The 26,406-nt window shown below is 44.9% G+C and overlaps 1 protein-coding gene across 5 annotated transcripts in view; it reads right to left on the bottom strand.

Annotated features, from left to right (window-relative positions):
* FGFR1 (fibroblast growth factor receptor 1) overlaps positions 1 to 26,406 on the bottom strand; it is a 163,307-nt gene that overhangs the window by 3,642 nt on the left and 133,259 nt on the right. For 4 of the 5 annotated variants that reach the window (XM_048511968.1, XM_048511965.1, XM_048511970.1 and 1 more), the window contains 10 exons: positions 20,990 to 21,180; positions 19,593 to 19,743; positions 15,103 to 15,305; positions 11,010 to 11,155; positions 9,485 to 9,606; positions 7,575 to 7,685; positions 6,749 to 6,939; positions 5,729 to 5,851; positions 4,016 to 4,086; positions 2,238 to 2,375 (listed from right to left, as the gene is read on the bottom strand). In XM_048511968.1, coding sequence (XP_048367925.1) covers positions 2,238 to 2,375; positions 4,016 to 4,086; positions 5,729 to 5,851; positions 6,749 to 6,939; positions 7,575 to 7,685; positions 9,485 to 9,606; positions 11,010 to 11,155; positions 15,103 to 15,305; positions 19,593 to 19,743; positions 20,990 to 21,180 — 1,447 coding nt within the window. The remainder of the gene's footprint in view (positions 1 to 2,237; positions 2,376 to 4,015; positions 4,087 to 5,728; positions 5,852 to 6,748; positions 6,940 to 7,574; positions 7,686 to 9,484; positions 9,607 to 11,009; positions 11,156 to 15,102; positions 15,306 to 19,592; positions 19,744 to 20,989; positions 21,181 to 26,406) is intronic. The other variant, XM_048511969.1, reaches the window with a different exon arrangement.

Below are 26,406 nucleotides of genomic sequence, written 5' to 3'. Positions count from 1 at the left end.
AGGGAGGGCAATCCCTCAGCCAGGCACCCTACCACTGCCTTCTCAACTGAGAAGACCCTCACATATAATTTTTTTTCTTATTTATCTTCAGTTGTCATTTGGGAATGAAAGTATAATGAATGGATGAGTTTATAGTGGCAGTATATCCCTAATCAACATCAGTAAGGAATGTCACTTCATTCATGCCTTCCTTGTGAGTTTCACAGAGGGATATCTGACACAGAATGCAGGATGAGATGAGATTGGCACCAGCGGGATTGCTCTCCTTAACTAACTCAGAACAACCACTTATTCAGGCACTGCTACCCCACCCCCATTCCCACAAGGGACAGAGTCTTTTTAGTGTTGGCAACTCACTCATGGAAGTCCCTCTATGCCCATTTGTCTGACACCAAGTGGAAAAAAAATGCTTTTTGACCAAACATTCAGTGATAACTTGGAATGACTGAAGAGAGATTTTGCTGCTGTTTATACCCTGTTGGTGGTTGTGTTTGTGTTTTAGTCAGCAATCAGTATTGTTTTGTATTGAATTGTTCTTGCACGCTGCCTGGGGAAAAAATATTTGCATAGTTGTTGCGGGAGGAATACTCTAAAATAAATACATTTTCTTAGTTTGCATAATGTTTTACAACATCCAGTGTGCTCGGAGCCACAGAGAACAACCACGGGCCGTTATTACTTTGAGCTAAGAATCAGTCCTTCTCATTAGCAGTTTGAGGTGGAGGAGGGTGGGGAAGAGAGAATCTCTCGACAACAGACATTAGCTGGGCGGCTAGGACAACGTGGGAAGAGACTGAGGCTCGGCGAAGACAAAAGGCCGAGTTAGCCCCCAACGAAGCGGTCTACTGGGGGTCAATTTGGGATACACTCCTGCTGAGAAAAACAAAAATAAGAAGGACAAGAAGTCTTGGTTTGTTATCACGCACAGCTTTCAGCAGGGGCTGGGAAAATAAAGCTGAACGCCTGCCAGTCACCTCAGCATGCATCTGCCAATCAGCAGGGGTCCTGTTATGCCATGCTGGGCTGCTGAGCTCCCGGAGTTTTCGACATGCGCTTTCTCGAGCTTGGCAGCCAAAGATATCTCGTGTGTGAGTGTGCGGACCAAATGTAACAAATGGGCTGATTCAGAGTAGCTCCCGGACCAGAATAATTAGTCAAGAGAGTTGTTGTGTTTCTTAAATCCCACCTACTAGTTTCCAAATTCTGTCCTTGGCCCCCTATTTGAAAGGTTTTAGATAATGAGCGAAGGGAAAGATATGCTGGAGATCTCGCAAAATAGGCAATACTGAATTATAGAGCGGACCAACAACCCGTCTCAGTGATAAAGGTTATCGGGGTTTTGTGCCGCATGCCCTCGAGAAGTGAGAGCTTCTGAATGAGTCTTCACCCAGCCATAGCAACTGCAGCCCCTAAGTTGTGGAACGGTCTCCTAAGAGGAAGGTTCGTCCCTCTCTCAGACTGTCATGAAAAAAAAATCTACACTACATATTTGTATGGCATGAGTATCTAGGGAGTAGAAATCTGTAATTTTCAATGATGGATGGAAGTTGTTTTAACTTTAAATGTGTTGAGTGGGGGGTTCTGCTTCATTTTTAATTTGCTTTATTGAGGTTATTGTTTGCTCCGTAATTCTAATTTGCAGGAACTGCCTCAGCAGGATACAGTTCTTGAGAAATAACCATTCCATCAATCCCGCACAGAATGTTCTGTACACTTGTTACTACTATCTACAAGGGAGGAAGGGAAGGCCAGACCCAGCACGGACACGTCCATTAGAAAATGGGTACAAAATGATAAACAGTTGCAGCAGATGGCTGAAACAGATGAAGAAAAGTAACTCCAGCCAGCATTATTGATTGATTGATTGATTGCATTTGTATACCGCTCTCCCCCAAAGGGGGAGATGCAACTGTCTCCCACAGAACTAAAACAAGGCCGAGTCTTATCAGAATATAATTCTGGTTTCTAGAAAACTTTTAGGAGGAATCGGGGGCATTGCATTCACAACAGCTCTCTGCCCAAATAAAATAGCTATCGAGCCAGTAAAGGGATGAGAGCTGTAGGAACAACCATTTTGCTTTTGAAATGTGCACATGACTGGCAGAAGGTTGGGCTCCCAAAAGATGAAAATGGGGGCTGTGAATACTTTGTCCACCCCGCTAACACTGTCTTCACACTGATGTGAAAGCCAAGTATTCAGCCCTCTCCCCGACAAAGCTATGAGACCCCACACTCACAGTTCATTGGTGCAATTGCTGGGCTTGTCCATCCGATGCCCCTCTTTCAGCAGCTTGAACAGCTCTTCCACTGGCACGCCAGGGTATGGTGATCCACCCAGTGTGAAGATCTCCCACAGCAGAACGCCAAAGGACCATCTGCCCCGGGAGCAAACACGCTGTGTGTTAAAGCAGCAGTCTCTCCCCGCACACCCCACCAAATAACACATTCGTGCGGACCTCCCGCATCAAACCAGAGCTTCTTCACAGATTCCATCTGGCAGGTAGGCCAAGCACTGATTCCAGATATGGCACTTCCACAGCGGAACCTACAAGTGTATGGCATACCCATCCTACCACAGCATTTCCTATGCCAGCCTCCCTCTTAAACTAAGAGGAGTATCAATGGTCCATCTAGCCCAGCATTTTGTGTCAAACAGTAGCCAATTAGTTACAAGACTGCAATCAGAACAAGAAGAATATGGCTTTCTCTGTTTACCGTCTCATCTTCTTGTTTTCAGAAGAATACCAGCTTTGCTATATGGCTGTTTCACCCAGCTATTGTGACCAATAGCCACTGACAAGACCAAATCCTCTGTGTGTTTGCTTAATCTTTATTTATTTTTTTGGTCACAGGAGGGGAAATGAAGGTTCTTTCTACCAAAATGCTTAAAAATCCACAATAAAAGAAAAAAAAAAGAACAAACACTCAGACCTACAGCCAGGCAGCAATCAACCCCATGGTCCAGACACATAAACCTTGTTGCCAGATAATATAGATTGAAAATTCTGTGCCTGCTTATTGTAATTAGCATTTCATTAAGTGAAGATGAATCACATCTGGTTTATTTCACCTTTGGGGATAATAACCGGCATGCCAGACTTAATTGGGGATGCCGAGAGGCTGAAAAGGGGCTGCTGGCTGCACACAAATGAGGCATGAGAAGGAGGGAAGGATCCCGTGGAAATGAGACAAGGAAGGCCATAAGCAAAAAATATATGCCAAGGGGGAGTCATAAGTATAATGAGATGTAAATAGAGAGGTTGCTAGAACAGTTGGTATCTTATAGAGTTCAGCTGTAAATACAGTCGCAGCAAAAACCCTGCAGATGATATCTGATGAGACTAGGATGTTAGGGGGGGAAACATGGGGCAGGACTTTTCCCTCCAGCTCCCTCCTCCTATCTCTCCCACAACTCAACTGCAAGAGACAGATCCTCCAAAGATGGACCAGACGGTTGATGGAAACCCACAGCCCAGTGACAGGGCACAGGTTCATTTTCAGATTTTCAGCTGGGGGGAAGAATTAGGACTAATAAAAGGAAACACTTCTTCACGCAATGTGTGATTGGTATTTGGAATATGCTGCCACAGGAGGTGGTGATGGCCACTAACCTGGATAGCTTTAAAAGGGGCTTGGACAGATTTATGGAGGAGAAGTCAATTTATGGCTACCAATCTTGATCCTCTTTGATCTGAGATTGCAAATGCCTTATTAGTCCAGGTGCTCGGGAGCAACAGCCGCAGAAGGCCATTGCTTTCACATCCTGCATGTGAGGTCCCAAAGGCACCTGGTGGGCCACTGCGAGTAACAGAGAGCTGGACTAGATGGACTCTGGTCTGATCCAGCTGGCTTGTTCTTATGTTCTTATGTTCTTAAAATGTGCTTGACAAGTCCTTTGCCCAAAACGCTGGATAAGGCACTGCCGTTCAGATTACACAGCATGAGCTAGATAGACCATAGTCTCACTCATGAGAAAGCAAGTTCTTCTATTCAGTCAAACCAGAGAGATACTTACACATCACTCTGATGGGTGTATATCCTGTCAAACAAAGCCTCGGGGGCCATCCACTTGACCGGCAAGCGACCCTAGAGAGCAGGAAAGGGCACTGCATCAATCCAAGACCATGACAGGGGGTGGGGGGGTGGGGTGCAAGTTAGATGTGACTAATGCAAAGAATAGCAGGGGCAGGCAGTGCAAGGCAGAAAGGCACCACCACCAGGGTTCTTACATGCTCTGATTATAGGAGCGTTTTTGGGTTATTCTGTCTTGCAAACTTGCCCGACCAACCACAGTTCATATGGTAACAAACCATGATTTTCTATGATGTCTGGCAATCCCCACTCTTCAGGTCGAAAAAAACATTTCCCCCCAGGATTGAATGATTTCAGAACATAAGAACTTCAGTTTTCCCTTGAAGATTTAGTTTTATTGCTTGTGTTGCCTATATGTACTTTCTCTAACTAAAGGAATTCAGCCTTAGTTCAAACTGAGACACACAAGAAACTCCTGTCACTAACAGAGTCCTTTTGTCACTTCTGGTAGGCGTTTTGAGTGGCAACCTACAGCAGGCACAGACAGAAGGGCTTCTGCTAGAGACGGATGGAATGTTTTCCCCCTTTTGTGTTATGTTCTAATCACCCAAGAGTAGTCAGGAAAATAGTGTTAACCCCCCCCCCCCCTTTTGGAGAATTCAGGGAAGCTAATTAATTAAAACCAACGAACTAACCCCTGGGAAATCCTGATCATGGTTCTTTTTTGTCATGTCTAGTTCGGCTGTTTACCATAACATCTGTCTACAATACATCTGCTCTAAGACTGTAGCACATCTTCATGCCCTGGAGCCAGGAAGGCGACACCTATCTCTGAAAGACAGTACCCCCACCACTACTCTGCTATTGCTTGCCTTATTCTAATGCCAGGAGCTCTGTGCAGTAAAGGAACAGACCCATCATAAAGAAGGCTGTGTGTACTCTGCCCTACAGTCTGAAGGTACATTTTATTTTACTTTCTTTATAGTCCATATTTCTCCCTAATGGGAACCTGAAGCATCTCCAGCACTAACCACTGTACCATGCCGTCAAATACACACATGATGCAACCACCTTGCTAAAGCCAAGCACTCTGGGAGTGGTGACTGCCTGGGAGTGAGACAAATTGGGTAGCTGAGATGTAATATGTTGAACTTTCTGAAGAAAAGGTAAGATAGAAGGATAATTAATGATTTCCCCTGTGAACATTAATAATGGAAGGGTGCTTAATTTACACAATTTACTTCCCCTAGTCTTTCATGTAGTACAACTGTATCCTGCTCTTCCTGGTTGGTGACTGTCATTGTCCTCTCCTTCACTTTAATCGGGGCAAGTGGAATTTTTCTGGAAAATGGTACAGGGGATAGTGGCGGCTGCTGCAGATTCTTAAAGACCCCACAGGAAATGCATTCATCCGCAGACATCATATCTAATTGGGCCATGACTGTGCTTGACGTCACTTCGTTCCCCAATTAGCAGAAGCTCAGAATCACCTTACACAGTTCAAAAAAATTCATTTTTTGTTAGTAGTGGATTGATTCATGAATTGATTACACTTGTATCCCTGTGATGTACACAGGGCTCCAAGCATCATACCAAATGGTGCACCTTTTCTATGCTTGCAGAGTGCTGCAGGATACATTCACGTGGATACATTCACTCTGAGTAATCACCCTCCCCTCCAGCATGCGCCACTCACATTTGTTGTCTTCTTGTAGTAATCTATATGGTGAATGTCTCGAGCCAGGCCAAAATCAGCAATCTTCATCACGCTGTCTTCAGTCACCAGCACATTCCTGGCAGCCAGATCTCGGTGGATGCACTAAGGGACGGACACAGACTCTTAGGGAACTCCAAAGAGGAAGCAGCACACGAAGACCTTGGCACTGTCTCAAAAGTGCTTTATGGATCCATGTGCCCAGAAAACTAAAAAGCAAAACTGCAATATTATGCAGCTTCATATAGAATAGAACTTTAATTTATATACCGCCCTCCTCTGAAAAGCTCAGGGTGGTTCTCTCTCTCTCTCACACACACACCCACACACCCACACACACACACCCACACACCCACACCCCATAACATATACAACAGTATCAAACATTATTTCAAATAACAATATCGATAATCAAATCATCATCAATATAACATTATGACATTACATAACAGCAATATAACAACATCAGCACAGCAAGCTAATTCACAATACGCTTGGCAACAATAAACATACCATATCATCTGAAAACTGAGCAAAGGAGCACATAATATATCCTGCTGTTGTCAAGACCAACTTCTTTCAGCACTGGAAATCTTATTGTTCACAAACTTTTCAGGAAAATCTTTATAACTTTTTTTAATTTTACAGTGAGATTCTCTGGAAGTTGAATTCTGTGCCAAATAGTCCACATTCTACATTCTGCCCACGTGCTGTTAGGACAGCAGCCCTTTGGTCAATTTTTCACTTTCCGACATATGTATGTGCTGTCAAGGCACAAGCAATGTATGGTGAACCCAGCAAGGGCCATTCAAGGCAAGTGAGAAGAAGAGATGGTTTGCCACTGCTTTCCTCTTCAGAGTCTTCCTTGGTGGTTTCCCATCCAACCTTGCTTAGCTTCTGCAATCTAATGAGACTAAGATGCTACCTTCTTCTCCCTCAAGTTCTTACAGGACTATACATTCAGATTTCCAACATTCATTCCTGCTAGACTTGCTTGCTCACCTTTTTGGATGCGAGATATTCCATACCCCTGGCAACCTGATATGCACAGGAGACCAGGTCTTTGAAGGACAGCTGCTCTTCTGGGATATGGGTAGGGTTGTAGCAGTATTCCATGCCTGGGGGCCGCCGAGCCTGCAGATATTCCCTCAGGTTCCCTTTGGATGCATACTCCACTATCACATAGAGTGGGCCTGAGGCACAGAAAGGAATTCAGCCTTAGTTCCAACTGAGACACACAAGAAACTCCTCTCACTAACAGAGTCCTTTTGTCACTTCTGGTAGGTATTTTGAGTGGCAACCTACAGCAGGCACAGACAGAAGGGCTTCTGCTACAGCAGGGATGAATGCTTCCCCCCTTTTGTGTGATACTCTAGTCACCCAAGAGTAGTTGTTCAAATTCATTCTGGAAGCATAGTCTGGTCTTAGCACTATGGGACACAGGCCTTTTGGGTTGTAAGGAGTGTGCGTTCTCTGCAAAGAACTGATCATCTTGTTTTCCCCTTCTCTACAGCACTCTTGAGCACCCTAACCCTTCCATTCTCTGTTCCCCTAGGCCAGGGGTCTGCAACCTGCGGCTCTCCAGATGTTCATGGACTTCAAATCCCATCAGCCCCTGCAAGCATGGCCAATTGACCCCTGCCCTAAGTTATTCTCAAGTTTCAATATATGGAGTTGCTCCATCCAGCTCAATTTGGTCAACTGTGACTACCAACAGTTCTCAAACAAAGGTCTTTTCTAGGCCTGCTACCTGCTTAACTGGAGATGCCAACCTAGGGACCTTTTGCCTCTGAAACATGTTCTTTTCCATGGGATGCCAAGCCCTTACCATCCTGCGTGCAAGCTCCGAGGAGGTTGATGATGTTCTTGTGCTTGCCAATCATCTTCATCATCTCCATTTCAGAGATCAAGTCAGACAGATCCTTTTCAGTGGCATCAGCTGAAAAATAAAAAGGTGTCCTCCTTACCAGATCAGGATTAAAATTAACCTGGGAACAGGTAAGTGGAGCAGATGCAACCAACCTCCAGTGAAAGAAGCCTTTCTCCAACTAAGGTGATTCTGCCAGCTGCGGGACAAGAACAATAACCTGTTTCACTATGGCCATAGTGTAGCAGGTTATTGTTCTTGTCTTGTTGTTTAGTCCGCTACACTTTATTTCTCTGGCTTGTACATTTATACTGTGAATAAAGTTCTTCTGCCAATGGGACAGTCACTTAAGCTGGAGGAAGGCTCCTCAGGTTGGAGAAAGCCTTCAGACTGAAGCTACAGAGAAAAGCAGGGTATAGATATGTTAATTAATAAATAGGATAGGATAGGGGTAAAATACACTTCAGGGGTAACCTGAAGATTTTGTCACAAATCTGTCCCTCCTGCTGCCTGGCTCTGAAGGTGCCAACCTAGAGGTGAAGGTAATCCCAAGAAAGCAGCACTTAGCCACAACAGGCAACTGCGAACAGTGGGACTGATGTAGTAGCTCTGGCTTTCCACTATTTTATTTCCACTCAAAGCAACCCTGCCGGGAAAGAAGTTGGTGGCCACAGAGCAACAGAAGTGGCAGCAAAGACTGCAAAGGCTTCACAGCCCATTTTTTTCCATGACCTCATCCTTTAGAGAAGCTCTTGGCCAGCAGATACGTACAAATGCGTTTCTGCAGCACTTCAGAATGGTGGCTGGCATTGTGACAGCATTGTCACCAGTTGTGACAGCATTGTCGGCATCCTTGCTGGGAAAGGGACAGGGAAGCCAAAGGGTAAGAGAAGCTTTTAGGACACAAGCGCCCAATTAACTGCAGTGGATTAGAATGCTGATTTCTAAGTGGTATGATGGGCTATACAAGAGGAAAAGGGGTAGAGGGAATGAAAACTGCATCATGGAGACAAACTCCTCTTTGCAACTTTAAAAATGGAAAGGTACTTTACAGCACTGATCTCCCTTCCTCCGATTCTGGCAGTAACATCATTTTGAAGAGGGAAGTAAGGGTCCACCAGAATTCCTGGATGCAAGCTGTGCCATAACATTCTCAATTCCCAGACATTCAGTCCCACCCCTCTGTGTCTTGATTTACCAGATACTTGGAAGCAATATTAACTGGGCTCTCTTGCACTTGCCCACTGTGTTGGGATCTAACAAAGAATATACTGCGCTTCAAAACTAAGCCCTCACCTTCACTCTGCAGTGCTGACTCCACCCCAAATCACTGGGCATAGTTAAAATGGGCCCACCTAGAAGTGTGTTCCACAATCTCCCTACACTCCATTTCCCTATTTATCACCTATTGTCACCACCATGAGAAGTGCTTATAACCTATTAAATTTTGTGCAAAGACACCTCCCAAATGGTAAAGTACAGAGACAATGCTGGAGTTCAAGTACTGTACAAAATAAATTACAGCGGCCAAAATGTATTATTTTGTGCATTACTTAAAATTAGTTATTTATGGTGCATTTCACCTTTTAGGACCTTCATTTTATGCAGGACAACTGTGTAGTGTTTGAACTTACAAGTTTTCAGTTGAGGTTAAATCCTCAGCTCAGTCACAAACTCACTAGATCCCCCTGAGAAAGCCTATTCCTTTGCCTCAGCTCCTGTATCTTGTCTCACTTTATGCTGCTGTTATAATGATGGTTGGGATAATGGATGAGAAAGCACTTTGAACATTCAGGAAGGAAATGGGCATCAGGAAGGAAACAGGAGGAAAACCGATTTGAGAAGCCAACTGTCCCCCAGTTGTTACTCACACTTCAGCATCTTCACAGCGACTTTAGTCACACGGTTTGGCTTGTCTTTGTCCAGACCTATTGCCTCAGCCAGCACAACCTGTCCAAAACAGCCTTCTCCCAACGGCTTGCCCAAGATCAGCCTAGAAGGAGGAAGATTATAGCGTCACATTATAGTGTGCTAATTCAGTATTGCCTCCTGGCAAACTGCAAAATTCTGCTTAACTGTACAGCAGTTAGACTGTGGAGCGGTCAGAGCTCTCTTTTTCTTGATTAAAATATCTACACACTTAACAGAAATCCCCTTACTATTCCTCTGGGAGAATGTTTGCAGATAATTCTGGGTTCCCCAATTTGCACCTCATCATCTGGGTATGAAAAGTAATCCTTCTCTCAAGATACGGTGATTAGTAATGGAAAATTACTGTAGGTCCAGGTTTGTTTGGCCTCCGTATAACAGTAAAATATTTGACTTTAATACAATACTGTATTAGTAGCAGATTTTTGTTTCCTGAAGCACCAAGCAAAAGTTTAGAGCCACACATGAAGGATATTTCAGAAACCAATTTTAATCAAATCAATGAGAAATAAATGGTATATCTAAGAAAACATTCCATAACTGTTTAAGAGCAAGTTAATACACTCTCAACAGAATTATGGGAGAGCTTGGCCAGGATTGCACCACATTGGATACCGGGTGAGGGGCCACGTAACCACTCTGTGAACAGAAAAACTAGAGTGTCAGGGAGACTTCTTTTCTATATGCATGGACCTTTTTTTGACATAGGGAGCATTCAAATGCACAGTACTACCACCAGTGGTGGGATCCAAAAATTTTAGTAACAGGTTCCCATGGTGGTGGGATTCAAACTGTGGTAAGCGCCATGTGTGGGCCTGGGAAGCGGAGACTGCGACAGGGCATGGCGGGCATTCGAGGAAGTGAGGGCATTCCTGGAGCAGGGCTGTGGCAAGGGATGCAGCCGCTTTCAGCATGATCAACTTGGGCAGAAACAAATCTGCCATGAGTGCAGGCTGCCACGCCTTGGGGTGAACCTCCTGCTAGACTGCTTCAAGTTCTGCGCGCTACTGCTGAGAGGAGGGGAATAACTAAGGCAAAAATCATGTGGCAAAATCAACAATTAGTAACCCCCTCTTGGGACACACAAATAATTAGTAACCTACTCTCGGGAACCTGTGAGAACCTGCTGGATCCCACCTCTGACTACCACCATCAGCCCCAAAGTGGTACACTCCAGGAAAGGCTTTACCATGCCATTATTTATTTTATTCTACATAAGCTACTTGTGATCCCTTGTCAAACTGAATGTGGCTCAATAGCCATCTCCAGAGAAAAAGTTAGCTGGTCCTCTCTCACAGAGAGAAATGCTTAGCTTGTTCCAACCTTTGCTTGATAGTGAAACAAAGGGGTTCAAGATCAATGGACTCAACACCTTCCCTTACTGCCATCCAGGCTCAAGGGCCAGTAAGTTGTTTGAAATGACAGCGCTCCAGTCAGACACGCTGAGAGTAGGGAGGAGATCCTTACCTGTCTCTGGGAAGCTCCCAGCGAGGGTCTTCTGGCAGCTCGTACTCAGAGACACCAGCCAGCATTGGGGTCCCACTGGAGGAAAGCCGTGAAGGACGCACAAGCATCACTCCAGAATTCATGGAGGAGCTCGAGTCAGCTGACACCTGCAGTGGGAGGAGGGAAGAGTGGGGTTACCTTTGGGAAAGGATCCACAACCAGGCTTGCTTTGCTCTGATAGGGAAAGAACTGTCCAATTCCAACAGCTTTTATTCTTGGACACTGGTTTGTTACTGCTGCTGCAAATGGACTTGGCCTTGCAAAATATTTTCCTGAACCTATCCAGACTATAGAAAAGCCTCTACTCTCTTATCCTATAGCAGTGATGGCGAACCTTTTCGAGACCGAGTGCCCAAATTGCAACCCAAAACCACTTATTTATCGCAAGGTGCCAACACGGCAATTTAACCGGAATACTGAGGCTTTATTTAGAAAAAACGATTGGCTCCGGAGGCCACGCGTTTTCAGCGGAGTATGCAGGTGGAGTCAGTGTTAGCTTTGCTTTGAAGCAACCATGCAACTCTTCCAACGGGTGAATCATGACCCTAGGAGCCAGCAACCGAGCTTACTCCCAGGTAAAGGATCACGCTTTAGTTCTTCGCATGAAAATCATTGGGGTTTAATAGCGCTTAACAGGGTTACCTACACTGCTTCCCCAAAACTTGGTCTTAGGTCTAATGCTAATAATCGAGCCCAGTGGCCCAGGCCAGCCTAGATGTGTGGGGTGGGGGTAGGGGCGACTCTGTTTGCGCATGCCCACAGAGAGGGCTCTGAGTGCCACCTCCGGCACCCGAGCCATAGGTTCACCACCACTGTCCTATAGCCTAGCCACAGTAGAGGAATTCAGAAAGCTGCTAATATTCTATAATCTGTATCATGGAAGTTTGGTACTTGGCACTGCATTCAGCATTTTCTGAATTTCCTATTTAAAGAGAAGTATTTAGCTTGTATGGCTGCATTGGTTTAGTTTGAAAATTTAAGGCCAATGCCTATTAGAGGGAGATCCTTGACAGAGTTTCTAGTAGGTAGCAGGAAAAATATATTCAAAGTTTCTCTGGGCAGTTTTCCAACTCTTATACTTCAAGCATTAGAGGCAGAGGGTCCCCAAACTTTTTTTTTTTAAACAGGGGGGCCAGTTCTGCATGTGGGGGGAAACCCAGCCGAGGGGCCAGGACCAGATGCTGCCAGCGAGGGGGGGGGAGGCTCATCCATCTGCCCTCGACCCACCCCTGGCCGAGCCCCCCCCCCACTTGTGGTCCCACATGTCCGATGACCCCTGAGGCTGCTGCCTTTCTCTCTCCCCTTTGCGCGTGAGTGCAGTCCCCTCCGGCCAGCTTGGAATGAAGCAGCTGAGTTAAAAGCTGGCAGGCTGTTTGTTTATGGAAACCTGGGGTTGGGGTGCTGGCTCCCAGGGGCTGCCACTGGGATTTAGCACCTCAACCCCAGGTTTTACGACAATTTCAGCGTGACTATCTCACTTCAGTGACAGTGATATCTTGACAGAAGGAAGGAAGAAAAAGGCAGCTCACTACCTTCCCCTACTCTCTTCCCCCCCTTGCTGCATTGATACAGGTCCCCTCCGGCCGCTTAGAGGAATGAAGCAATGCATGTAGCCAGCAATGCTGTTTGCAAACCTGGGGAAAGGGGGAGATAGAAGGAGATCCAGCTTCTTAGCATGGTGGGATAAATGTCTTCCGAGAGACCTGATTTGGCCCCGAGACATCAGACTAGGGACCCTAAGTAGGAGTTTGGGGTTGGAATGACAGTAGATCCAGAGACAGAGAGTAGAATCCAAAATCTTTTTTTTTTTTTTTTCTTAGCCCAGCAGAGCCCTGCAGTCTCTTGATACAGAACCTTGGAACTCGATTACCACCCTCAATTAGAGCCCAAGAATTACACCAAAACCTTGTTAAGATTTTTTGCAAGAAAACAAAGCAATCAAAGACACCAATCCTACACTACAAAACAGTGTCTTAGCATTGATGGCAAAATGATTCTGCTTGAGGATTAGACTGCTATCTACGACATCCTACATTGTGTTTCCATATCAGATGACACTCAGGGCATCCCCATGGCAGGTGAAAACATTTGTGATTGAGTATTTAAGTGTGATGCTGCATCAGACAGGCAATCAATTTCCCAATCCAAATTCTCCCCATGGTTAAAACTGTTTAAAAGGGATCATTTTAGAATCTCCTATCTGGTCAGTATCCCCTTCCACAATCTCAGAATAGCTTTCACCCCAATTTGTTTTCAAATCATGCCAGCGACTTTGCTAGCTAGATGTTACAAACACCATGGGCATCTTGTCTATGCATCTGTGGAGAGAACTTACTGCCCTATATTTTATTCTGTCCTCTTTATACAGGACTCAGAGCTAACTTTCTTACAATGCTTTTAAATGGCTTTAATCTCTTTTCAGATTCAAAGAAGCTACTCTTTCTCCTCTCAGATGTCAATCCATTTGTTTCTTATACAGTGTCATTCTTTGTCTTAGCAGGCAAGAGAATTTGGGCTAAAGCTGTATTTAATGAGGGCATTTAATGTATTTAATGACTAGTGTTTTTTTGGTCAGATTGCTTTTATGCTACCACTTATGATTTGGTTTTTATGACAGATTATACTGCCCTTCAGCTGCAAACAATAAACTTTATTGTATAGTATCATGTGTGCAAAGTGCTTAATTTGAAGTTACTTATGCAGCTGACAGAATTCATTTTTTTCAGTGCGGAACACAAAAGCACACTTCCCATTCAAACTGATACATGAACAATTACGATAACAACAATATCGCTGCATCAAAGCTCCTGATACCCAAACCTTAACACAGTTCTAAGGAGTAGCCCTCCATTTGCACTTCCATGTCCTCCTCAACCCTACCACCTTTGACCTCTTTCCCTTGCTCCCCCATCCACTGAGAAGTCTTTCTAGCTGCCACTGCTTCCATCCACTCTGGTGGAGTCTCCTTCTCTGGAGGTTTTTAAACAGAGTCTAGATGAACATATGTTGGGGGTACTATGAATGTGTGTACCTGCATGGCAGAAGATTGGACTTGATGGCCCTTGTGGTCTCTTCCAACCCTACAATTCTATGATTCTATGACTCATCTCTCCTCCCCCAGCAACCATTGCCACCTTCTCCTATTCCTCCACCTCAGTACTGCTTCTTTCTCCTGGGCTGCTTTGGTTCCCGACATGGTTGGGAGAAAGGATCAGCAAGGACAAACTTGTAACCTGTCCACAGTTTACACGAAACCCCAATTCCAATTTGTTTCTCTTCTTTCATGTCTTCCAGAGACACATCATGTGCCTGGGAGGCCAAGCAGGACTCTACCATCTCTAACATAGACCTACAAACATATAACCTATCCAGCTGAATGGAGTCCACCAGGCCAGAGGCTTGACAGTGCACTTAAGCATGAAGTCCCAAAGCTGCAGCAAGAATGGGAGGTGTCATGGACTGCTGCAGGGTTGGATCCCATTGAAGATTTCCAAGTGCACAATGTGCTACGGAAAGTACTAAAATTACTCCTTGCTGTCTGCTTGCACTAAATGAAAGCAACAATCTTTCCTGCAATTGCAAGGCAACGCATGAAGTGTTTCTTCCAATTCCCTTAGAAACCTAAATTAAACAAAATCATGTGAATTATCTCTTGTATATTCCATTGCTGTATGCGCATGTTGTCGTTTTTTTGGTTAAAAGGTATATTAATGCCTTATGAGTTGCTGCAGCTGTTGTCCTACTGTTGGGCCAAACGGCACTAAATTCACTTCCATTTCTGCTACTGCTTTGCCAGATCCACCCCATCATGTGGTGAGGGTGGGTGGGTGGGGAGATGCATTCACTCTGCTGGGACACATTCAGTTTTAGCCCAACTTCGAATGTCAGAGGCCAGAGGCTGCCCATATCCAATCTATGCTGCTGTCATCACTGAAGAAAAACCCTTTCCACACATCTAAAGAATGCCAAGTGCTGCAAATCTGTATTCAATAAACCTGGCTAAGCATCCAGAGGAAGGGTTAACAGCATGCAATCAGACCCCCTATCTACTTTCTGTTACCTGTCTGCGCAGGGGGATGCTCTTGGCCAGCTTGTGCACAGCCAGCTGGCTATTGAAGTCGGTCTTCTTCGTGGTGTTCTTCATCTTGTACAGGATGACGGTTATGATCATGCAGGAGATGAGGAAGGCTCCTGTGCAGTAAATTATGATCTCCAGGTATAGAGGGGAGGTCATCATAGCAGGCTTATCGTCAATATCTGAATCAGAGTGAGGAAGGCATTAGTGCACCAAAGCTCCCAAAGGCAGCTAGATGGCAAAAAAAAACAGGGGCTGCACCTAGGAGTAAGATTGGAAATCTTATTCTCCATCTGCGTTAAAAGGCATCATCTGTCCTCAGTTTCTGTGGAAAGCAGATGTATATTCCCAGGATTATATACAAATATATAAAAAAAGTGATACACAGGTGGACTGAACGGCTCCTCCAAAGCGAAGCCAAGTGGAGGCAGTACTCTTAGTTTATAGGTTTAGATGGAGATCTGAGAAAAGGGCCACTTGCTCCTAGTTCTTTGTATGCAAGCCTGAATTTCCATATCTGGAAGCATAAAGTGACCCACTGCCTAATGGCTTTGCAAGTCCACCATCTAGTACCCCTCCTGATTCCAGACGCTTAGTTCTAAATTTCACAAGAGCATCGTCCCGGAATTTCAGATTAAAACAAAAACTGCATTTAGGGGGAAAGTCCATGCATCCCACAGTGGGCAAAAATGCTTGCTGATACTTTGCTTGATGGCTTTCCAGGCTTTGTATTGTAACTGCAACAAATCCTTGCGATATTTCGCCACATTAAATCCCAAATTAATCTAGAAGGATGCAGGAAGGAGAACCAGCATGGTCTTTATACAGAAATGCTAGTTAACTGAGGAAAAAAAAGATGTTGAAGCAATAATACAAATCATCTAGAGTGGATGCAGTTACAAAGACTTAAAAAAAGGGCTCCGTGGAAAACATGCCAAAAGACTGTGGTTGTGTGTATTACTTAGGGCAGAGTGGCAACTGAGTGAGAACATACAAAAAAAAAGGAGTGTTCAGTTACAGATGACTCAAATTTCAGTTGGTCTAGGACTCCCCACCCTTCTGTTTGGAACAACCACGCTGGGTGGGACCACATTGCTGGAGCCAATCTAGAACCATATGGGCAATGCCTACAAAAACATGCTTCAAAGCCTATCATTTTCTAATGCCAACTTTGTCCTAATGTCTTCTGTAGGCTTTGCAGAGAAATACGGAGCAATGTGTTTTACCAAAATGGCAGCAAGCATCTCGCCTGGGGTTTCGCTTGTCATACTAGTGGCTTTATGCTTGCTTACCCAGAAAACAGGCAGTCAAAAAAACCAGCATTGTGGCCAGAAACATTTTGTGAATGTGATATTCTTGAGGATATTGCAGTAGAAATGAAAAACAAAAACAAATGAACGGCACCTCCCCACCCCACCACTGTTCTCCCCATCTCTACCCCTCCAAGAAAAGACAGTAAGAAGCAATTGACATGACAGAGTGATTGATGGCCATGTGACCAGAAAGAAACTAGCATTATCAGAGTCTGTTCAGATTGCAGGACTCTGAACAGGCACAAGCTTGACAAAGGATAGAAGAAGGTGACAACACTGAAAGTTCTCTCTCACATGTGCAAGACTCACATCCACTGGCACACAATCCCAAAACTTTCCGACATCTTAAGTTATTAGTGGTTGATGGCTGAAATATAAATTCAGCATCAACCAAGGATGGCTGAGAAAGAGCCTCAGAGCATGCACCCTGTGTAAGGAGGAAGAGGGGAAAAAACGTCGTGATGAGATTTTTTCTATTTGGCCTGCAGGTTCCATTTCCCCTCAGAACGGAGTCATAGAGAAACAAATATGAGAATACTAGCAAATGGATCTTTGGGGACGATTTTCTATTCTCGGCAGAACGGGACTGGAAATCAGTGCCCCAATATCCTTACATGCAGAAGAGCCCCTCTATAAATAGGACATGATATAGCGGCTAGAGACTCAGGTTCAAATCCCCATTGTGTCATGGAAGCTCTCTGGAGGACCTTGGACCCGCAACTCACACTATACGCCTACTTTAGTTCACAGGGTTGTTGTAAGGATAAAACGGAGGAGGCATGAATGATGGGGTAATCCTCATTGGGCCCCAATGGAAAAAGATGGAAACTAAATCAATACTCTCAGCCCACGTTCTCAAGGGCTGAGCATGCATAGTTTACCTCTTGATTGTGGAAGTCAACTGTGCTGACCTCTAGGAAGATGTAAAAAACAAACAAACCTGTAAGCAGCATCTAAAGAAAATTCACTAGACCAGATGGCAAAGTACTTATATTGAAACCCACCGGACAGGCAGGTTTTATTTTTAAATTTTGCATCAAATCTAGTGCTTTTAGTTATTTTAATAAATTGTGATTGATATATCCAGGTATGTTCAAGAATGACTGAAGTCTGCTTTTTAGTATGATGTGTTGATACTAAGGCACATGCCCTGCAGAGCACATGCCCCCCAGAGCACATGCCCTGCAGTTCCATCACATCAAGGTTCCTGGGTCAAGAACCACCTTTAAAACTTTTTGCAGGTATTAATGTTTGTGCACATGCATGTAAACAAGGAAGAAAGTTGTGGTTTCTATGGGAAAAACTGGAAAAGTGGAATTGCACTCCTAATTCCCAGCACAGTCAACAAACCTGTTTGTGAAATATACAGCCACCCCCTTTCATACTGATTGCAGCCTATATCCAGATATGTGACTCAGTTTTAAAAATCTGTAGAATCTGGATTGGGAATGTGGGGGGAGACCTGGTCGATTAGAGCAGCCACCTCTTATCTCCGAAGCCTAAGAAATGAGCACATTCAGTCCCTTGCTCTGACACTGGCAAGGTGGTCTGTGCCTCCATTATAATCCATGGTACCTCTGTATCTTGGGGCTGCATTTTGGGTATTTTTCCCTGTGTGTCACCCCCCCAACAGGAAAAGAGACTGACATTGCCTAAGAGAATGGAACCTGCCTGTTGAAAAACATGGGCTCAAACTGCTGCTTAAATAAGAGTCAGAAATTCAAAATGCTTTGGTTTACAAGAGCCACTGGGTATGAAATTCGGTGGAGAAAGAAAAGTGACCAGCCAAAAAATTTGCTCACTATAAAAGTTTCTTACTCTGAATCTGGCCAGGTATAATCAGGGATGTTTCAGATACATGGACTGGTGGGTTGCAGGCAGATATGGTGCCTTCCCTTCTCTGAAGGGCTGGAGCTCTTACAAACCACCCAGCAGAAGTATCATGGAAATCTAGAGAGGAAGAAACAAGGAGAATAGAAAGGAACAGAACCAGTATACACCTTCAGAACTTCATGCAGAATGGTGGGAGAGCCCGTGAAAATTACCATGAAACATGTACTGCCCTGCATCCTCAAACGAGACATTCCTTAAGTGAAGGACTTCCATTTCTTTGTCTGTTGTGTTAACACCAGCAGTCTAGAAAAGGGGAAAAAATGGAAGCAAATAGGACCAGCAAACGTAAGACCCTTTAGGAACCAAGGTGCAGGCGGAGGATGGAGGGGGAAAATAACATGCCCTGAGACATTCTAAAGGAGCACAGACACCACTGCAGATCTATTATTACAAAGAGCCCTAGGACAACCTCTGATCCAGGCTGGCCTAAAGAGGCAATGTTAAAAAACAACAACCCTTCACCAAACTGGATTTCCCTGCCCATCTGAACATGCTGGTGATGGGCCACATGGAAAAACTGTCTTCGGCAAGGAGGGCCAGCTTAGTTTCATAGGAAGGGAATGGGCAGAGCAAGGAGTAGGATAGGAGGAGAAGAGAAAAAGGGTCTGACTATAAAACTGGCATGCAAGGAGGAGTGGAAGAGAGTTTGTGCCATTGCTAAATGGGGCCTGCTTAGAACAGGGAAAAGCAAGAGCTGTTGCGTTTCCCCCCTAGCTCTCTGTAGGAAGAACAGCAAATCAAAATTAGCTCTGCAACAACTAGGGTTGGCAAGTTTTAGTGAATTTAATTGACAGATTAACTAATCAGTGATGGCCAATTTTCAGTTGGTGGGGCTGCACATTAATGTTACAAACATGCAACCGATAGTGAGATTTTGGCAGCATGCAAATGTATGTAATAGATTTTTTAAAAAATCAAGTGACTGAACAAGTTTTAATTATTTGGTTGACAACCCTGGCAAGAATACAAGTTGATGCACTGGCCCTCGGCTTGATGTTTTAGCAGGAGGATTTGGGGGAGTTTCCCAATTAAGAGTTTAATTGATACAACAGGAAAGTAAAGAAAGTCTGGATGATCTATAGGGGGAGAAGAACAGGAGGGCACAAAACTGAGCTGACCAGCCCCTCCGAGGGTTTTTCCATGGCTTACGGCACCAGAAACAGAGCAGAAACAGGAGAGCCACAAGAGTTTGGTTTTTTCCACCACACTAAAAGGACTGGACAGTCCAAGCAAGAACCCCAAAGTGGCATTCTTCCCGTTTACCTGCAGCCATGGGTCTGGTGACGGTGAGCCACGCAGACTGGTTAGCCTCACCAATATAATTGGAAACCTTACAAACATATTCCCCGCTTTCAGCCTCTGTCACATTATACAGGGTCAGCACCTCCGCATCAGAGCTATTAATTCCTGAATGCTAGAACAGACCAATAACACAGGAGTCACTCGGTGGTGAGCAGATGGGCATCATAGCTCTGAGATTAACAACAAAAATCACATTAACATTCCCTGTGACTTTAACCCAAAAGTAAGGGGAACACCCAACTGAAGATCTACCCTCTGAAACCCGTGCAGGGACAAGTTTGCTCCCTCCTGCCCTGCTCACAATATTGTTGGTACTAAATGAGCAAAGGGACTTGTATAGTTACTATTTGGCAGGGATACATTCATCAGATGCAGTTTCTCTAGGACAGGGGTAGGGAACCTGCGGCTCTCCAGATGTTCAGGAACTACAATTCCCATCAGCCTCTGTAACTGTGGTGGCCATGCTGGTGAGCATTAGAATATGGACCCTGGTGATTCTACTCTAGGAGAAGATGAATAAATGGTTGATCCTCACCCTATTATGCCGCTTTTAAAAAAAATCTGGTCAAATATAGAAGCGCTATATCTGATCTCTAGCATGGAATAACACACATGTAAAACAAACTGCTATTTTAAAAATGACAACCCATCACCTTCCCCACCATTCATCTTCAGTTGATTTTTCACCTTTGTCACAGATTTCTTTGTTATTACAGTACTTTGCATTTATCTTATTTTATAGTACTATTTTGGTGGCATTCGAAGCACTTGATAAAAGGCTGCCGTTTTTGAATGAAGCTCTCTCTTGATTGCCTCCCATTCATTAATCTGAACTCCCCCCTCCGCCGCCTTGATTCAAGCTTAATCACATTTGCTCTCCTTATCCTTAGAAGTCATTTCTATGCCATCAGCAACTTCCAGGGCTCACCTCCACCTCAGAAAGGAGGGTGGGGAGGGAGAGATGCAGGCTTGTACAACTACGCACAAACTGGCCAAATGCATCACATCAGCTTTGTGTGGCCAGTGGGCAGGTTCTTGACAATCCCACATTTTGCAACAAAGGATAATAACAGAGTTTGATTTACTGGGTGACAAATTACATGTGCCAGCTGGTGCAGAACTACTTTGGTAACAATTATAGAGGTCAGGAGCTGTCCATCCACTTCCCACAATATTGCAGTAACAGGGGGAAAAAACTGTAAATTGCTGACTTAGGTTACTGGAGTTTGTCTGGCTGATCAAGCAGATCAGTTTAATTGGAAAGAGATTTCTGCTTCCTCCAAACAGAACAGTCTTGCCCCAAGCAAATTGAGTTCCATCTTAACGACAAGCATACCATCCAAGACAAGTCTGTTTACCTTCAAAACCTGCACATAAGGTAAACTACTTGGCCCAATTCGACTTCCATTGATTTCAATGTGCTTCAACCACTGGATATGGGGCTGAGGATCACTGTAGACTTTGCAAACAAATTCTACATTGCTACCCAGGGAGACAGTCTTGTTAGCCGGGAGCCCTGCTTGTAGGATAGGGCGGTGTGGTGACCTCTCTGAAAGAGACACAGCAGAGAATGGCATCAGACAGGCAGCTGGCTTTCAATGGGCTTCTAATATTTATTGCAATTTATCTGGTTTAAATATTTATATACATTTTCTCTCAACCATTTATTGTTCTGGAAGGGGCCAACATAATCCAAAAACGTGAACGATAAAAACACATCATAAAACACCAACCCAGAGAACGGTTCAATTTAAAACCAGGAAAGTCCTTTTGAAAAAACAACTCTGAACTTATTTTAAAATATACAGACACTCCATAAGATGAATTAAAAGAAGCAGAACACACAATAAAAGTGGGTGATATTAATTAAAAGCAGCAGAACACACAATAAAAGTAGACAAATATTTTAAAACATCTCTTAAAACTAGATAAGTTCAAAAATGGACAGCATTAAAATGTCTAATATAAAAGGTGAGGAAAGCCCCACATCATCAGCAAAATCGACAAATTACCTATTCAAAAAGTGAATTTTTTTTAATTAAAGAGGGGATTTCACATCATGTTAATGGTACAAACAAACATGCCGCACCCTATAGGGCTGAAAAGTAAAAGGACTGAGCACCCACAGATGGCTGTAGGAATGAGTATTCCATAATGAAATAACCAACATGAAGACTATCTCTAATCTTCATTTTAGTCAGCCATTTCTGACATTTCTAGCCAGCCAGTCATGTCTGGTGAGCATGTTGAAGCTGTAATTGGCACTCTGCCAAGCAAACCATGGTCTGAGTAATGGTGAGAAGTGCACAGTTTAGTCAAGGGGCTGGAGCGAGGAGGAACTGCGCCTGGTGCACGCGTGCACTCTGTGCCCCCGCCACGCCCCTGCACCACCGCGCTCCTGGTGCATCGCGCAACCCTCTTCCCCCCGGGGTGCTATGCCACTGGTTAGTCCAATGTCAGAAAGCCCACACCAAAGAGAACCATATTGAGACTGCCCTCTGACCTTCCCCAGTATGGTAGCATCTTCGTAGTTCCCAAGAGGGTGATGTTTGCACAGAAAGGAGTTATAGCCGCAGCTCTGATATGAGCTTGGGTTCCAATCTCGAATCAGTGCTTATGTGGTCATGGGGCCAAGCTTAAAAGGGGCAGGAAGCAATCTCAACCAGCCCGTATACAAATGCTAGACAAACGCACAGGGAAAGTACCTAGACAAAACTAGCCCGGGGACAAACTTTACAGGTTTAAGCCCCCCCATTGCTGATGAAACAATGATTCTTTGCACCAGGTCATTTCTAATCACCATCACATTATAGAACGTACCTCAATTGCGGCAATAGTCCATGCCACTCAGCAGAAATCAAACCTTTATTAATTTTTTCCAAAATGCTTTCAAAATGTTTATCACTGCTGCTTGAAAACCGACCTAGGTGTTCTATCCAGCACCCCAATTGACCCCAGCATTGGAAACACAGCACAGTGCTGGGAGGGAGAGAGAGGGGGGAGAGGGACAGGGACAAATTTCAAGTCATATTTTTTTCCACAGTAGTTACACACATTGAATTTAATACTGACAAAGGCACTTAACTGACATGAACTCAGTCTTCTGAAATAACTTAACTTAGAAACATAGTCTTAGAATAACCCTGAATAACTGCTTTTCATCTGAAGTATGTTTAAAACCTATGAACAAGAAACTCCATCTATGACACTAAGAGAGGCACCCCAAGTTATCTAAGAAGCCCAGTTCAGAACCTATTCCAAGTAGGGGTGGAACCAGCCAGCTGCTGAAGTTTGGAATCTGGGCTCATTTCTATGGGCAGCAAGCTTCACTATTCGTTTTATAACTGCCTCTAAAAGCAAACTTCAGCAAGTTGACTGGTTCCTGTCAGGACACTCAGCAGCAGCCCACAAGTGGTGGTGCCCCCTACTGAGGGGCAAGGACCCAGCAGGCATAGTGAAATCTCTACCACAGGGACAGCTTGGCGCAGCAAGCCTCACCCCAATCCCACCTCACTGCTTCAAATAGAGAATAGCAGCATTTTTTCCCTCAGAAGAACAGAGGCACACACACCCCTTCCCCTGCAGCTACACACCTCCCCACTTTTAAATGAAACCCTCTACAACACCTAATAGACTATGGACATCAAGGCACATTACAAGCCCTGAATCTACAAATCCACACAGCACTACACGACGAAACACCAGTCCCCAAAAAAAAACTGAAATTAGGAGACCCACAGGTTTGCCAGGACTGCTAAGAACTACAGGAGAAGGAAACAAACCACTTCTAAAAGAAAGGTTGTTTTCTTTTTTAAAAGCTAAGACAACAAACTTAAAAGTGAGACAAAACAAGTTAGCAAGTAACAGCCTAGCACAAAGCAGGGGTGGGGGGGACAAACTGGAAATTTCAAATGGAAACTAACAGTAGAGACAAGGGTAAAATCCTTGGAAACCACAAAACTGGGCTGGTTGCTTAACACTTCTCTCTCTAGAAGATGCCAGCCACAGATGCAGGTGAAACGTTAGGAACAAGATCTACCAGACCACAGCCACACAGCCTAGAAAGCCACAACAACCAGTTGAATCAGCCAGGAGGCCTTTGACAATACAAAGAAATTTTGTTTTTTGTAAATAAGATGTCAATGGTAAATTTTCCTTGCAATAAAGAAAAGTTCACAGAAGTTATAGAACACATCGGATTTAAGAAATTAGTTTTAAGTCTACTTATACCTTAATAAGATTTTACATCCTCTTTATTCTGAGATTTAGTTTTTTAAGAATAATTGAATAATATAAAGAGATCCCTTACCCCGTTGTGTATGGCTGCAAAGGCAGGAATGCATATGTAGAAAGGAACAAACCTCTCTGGAAGATGCAATTTACCAAATCTCCCTAGATGGAATGACTTTTCCTTTCACATTGCAGGGGCTGAAACACTTGAATAAATCAAGCTGAATCTTTCTCCAAAGGAACTACATTATGTTTAGTTACTTTACATTATGTTTTAGTTACACTAAACTAGTGTTATCTAAACAGCAGTCCCCCTCCTTAGGCATACATCTTATTTCAACAGCAGGATTAAATCCAGCAAGGTCCAGGCACTTATCTAGACTTTTTTTTGTCCTGACAGCCTTTAGTCAAATACAAGGATCTCAAACCCAGGGTTTATACTGGACTAGTACATCTATTCAAGGAACATGAACTATTTGGCAGATCCTGACACACATACCCAAAATCAAATCCTGTACTCTGCCATCCTATAGCAATTCATACACCCTGTTTCACCAGTGGTGAGTAGTGAAGAAGATACCACTAAGTCATGGCCAATTTATGGTGACACTGTTGGGTTTTCAAAACAAGAGATGTTCAAGGTGGTTTGCCATTGCCTGCCTCTACCCAATGACCTAGTTTCTTTAAGCAGAGTTCCATCCAAAATTTACCAATGAGAGCTAACCCTGCTTAGCTTCTGAGAGATCAACTAGAGAGGACCAGTCTGAGCAATCTTTGTTTCAGGCCACAGTCATTTCATGCAGATTAGAATCCCACACTGACATGCCCCGAGAATTGGGGGGGGGGGGGGGGGGGGGGGGCTTTCCCCTTTCCTTAACCATGGCATTGGCTACATCAGGTGTGAATAGGGCAACTAATACAGAGGGAACAATCTTAGGTATCACAGTGTACAGACAAAATGATGGTGTCTGCAAGAACTTGGAGTACAAGAAGTTCAGAATGAGCAGGGGAATGAAGCTATATGTGGTGTTGAAAGAAGCAGTAGCATATCTACCCACAAGCCCTGGCAGCATGAAAGGGAAGGGGGGGGGGATATTTAGTGGTGGGCAAACTTCTGGGACTGGGAGGTGGAAAAAAAAAGTAGCTCAGATAATGTACTTTCGAGGGAGGGAGTTGAGGGGGATTGTACAGACTATTCAAAGTGGGAGGAGGCCAGAGTTTCACCTCATGGAGTTATAAGGTGGGAGTGTCCAGGACTGCAGAGACATTAGGCAGGGCTGCAGGGGGGGGAGGTAAGAAAGGGAAGTGCTTTACCTCATCCAAGTTGAAACATGTTAATTTAGGTGAGGCCCAGGGGTGGGGGGGGGGTGCTGAGAGGCTGAGACTGGGGAGTTCGGGTGATGGGGTGCTCTCAGGGGAGGGCAGCCAAGCGGCCACGCCAAAGCCCTTCGAGGAAACCTGAGAAGCTAGCCCCGTTTCAAGATTGGGAGGGGACAGTTTAGCCCTGGCTCTAAAGCAGGGATTTTTCCTCCCTCTTTGCAAAGGCGAGCTGCAAACAGAAGCCTGGGGTTGGAGGGAGCAAAGCCGTGGGGGAGCGATGGGCTTGAACTTGCGACTGCTCCTCCAACCCCGGGCTTCTGTTTGCTCATAGAAAGGAAAAATCCCTAGACTAGAAACCAACAATAACCGTCTCTCCCAATCTTGAAAACAGTGCTCAATTTCTCGTTCCCTGTGTACTCAGCTAAAACTGCGTTTCTTGCTTACCTCGGACCTGGGAGGTGCTGGGGGAAATCTCACTCCCGTGGTTGCCTCCAGTTGCCCAGCCTCCCAGGTCAAGGGTAAGCAAAGCGCGGTTTAGCTGAGTCTGAGGCTCGAGAAACCGACAACGTTTCAGGATTGGGAGAGGCGGTGGCTCTAAAACAGGGGATTTTCCTCCCTCTTTGCAAGGCAGGCTGCAAACTCTGCTCTTTTGTTTGGCACACAATAGTTGAGGAGCAGGCCACCGAGCCGTGGGCCTTGCTGCCTGTTCCTGCACACCTGGTGGGCTGCCTCTCCTGCCGCCTCTTGCTGCCTCTCCACATAGGTCGCCCATTTAGCTGAGCCAGCTTGGCGGAGGCTGACCATAGAAAGGAACGGGTGGGAAACCATTTGTTGGGGAGGCGATGGGCTGGGGGGGGAGGGAAAACAAAACTTCCTGATGGAATGCGGTGTGGGGGGGTGGGGGGGTAGTGATGGACTGGCAACAAACCTCTCTGTCCTCTGGCCGAGCCATGGCTGCTGCGAGGGACCACGAGCTGTTAGTGAGTCTGACAGCAGGCAGAACTCAAACCAAAGACAGGGCCGCCTCTTTCCCCCCACTGTGCCCGTGCTACTGCTGCTTGCCCTCCCGGGCTCGTTCCTTCCCTTCTGAGCAGGGGAGAGGAGGTTTCATTGCATGACCACACACCCTAGAGGCAAAGACGCTGGTTCCAGAGGGAGGCGGAGCTCACTAATACTAAATAGACTGAGGTGGAACCCCAGCCCAGTGGAATACGTCCAAGTGCGT

This window comes from Sphaerodactylus townsendi, linkage group LG12 (genome assembly GCF_021028975.2).
Source record: "Sphaerodactylus townsendi isolate TG3544 linkage group LG12, MPM_Stown_v2.3, whole genome shotgun sequence".
NCBI classification, from domain to species: domain Eukaryota; kingdom Metazoa; phylum Chordata; class Lepidosauria; order Squamata; family Sphaerodactylidae; genus Sphaerodactylus; species Sphaerodactylus townsendi.
Note: the sequence above shows the minus strand (reverse complement) of the source record. Positions and strands in the feature narration are given on the sequence as shown.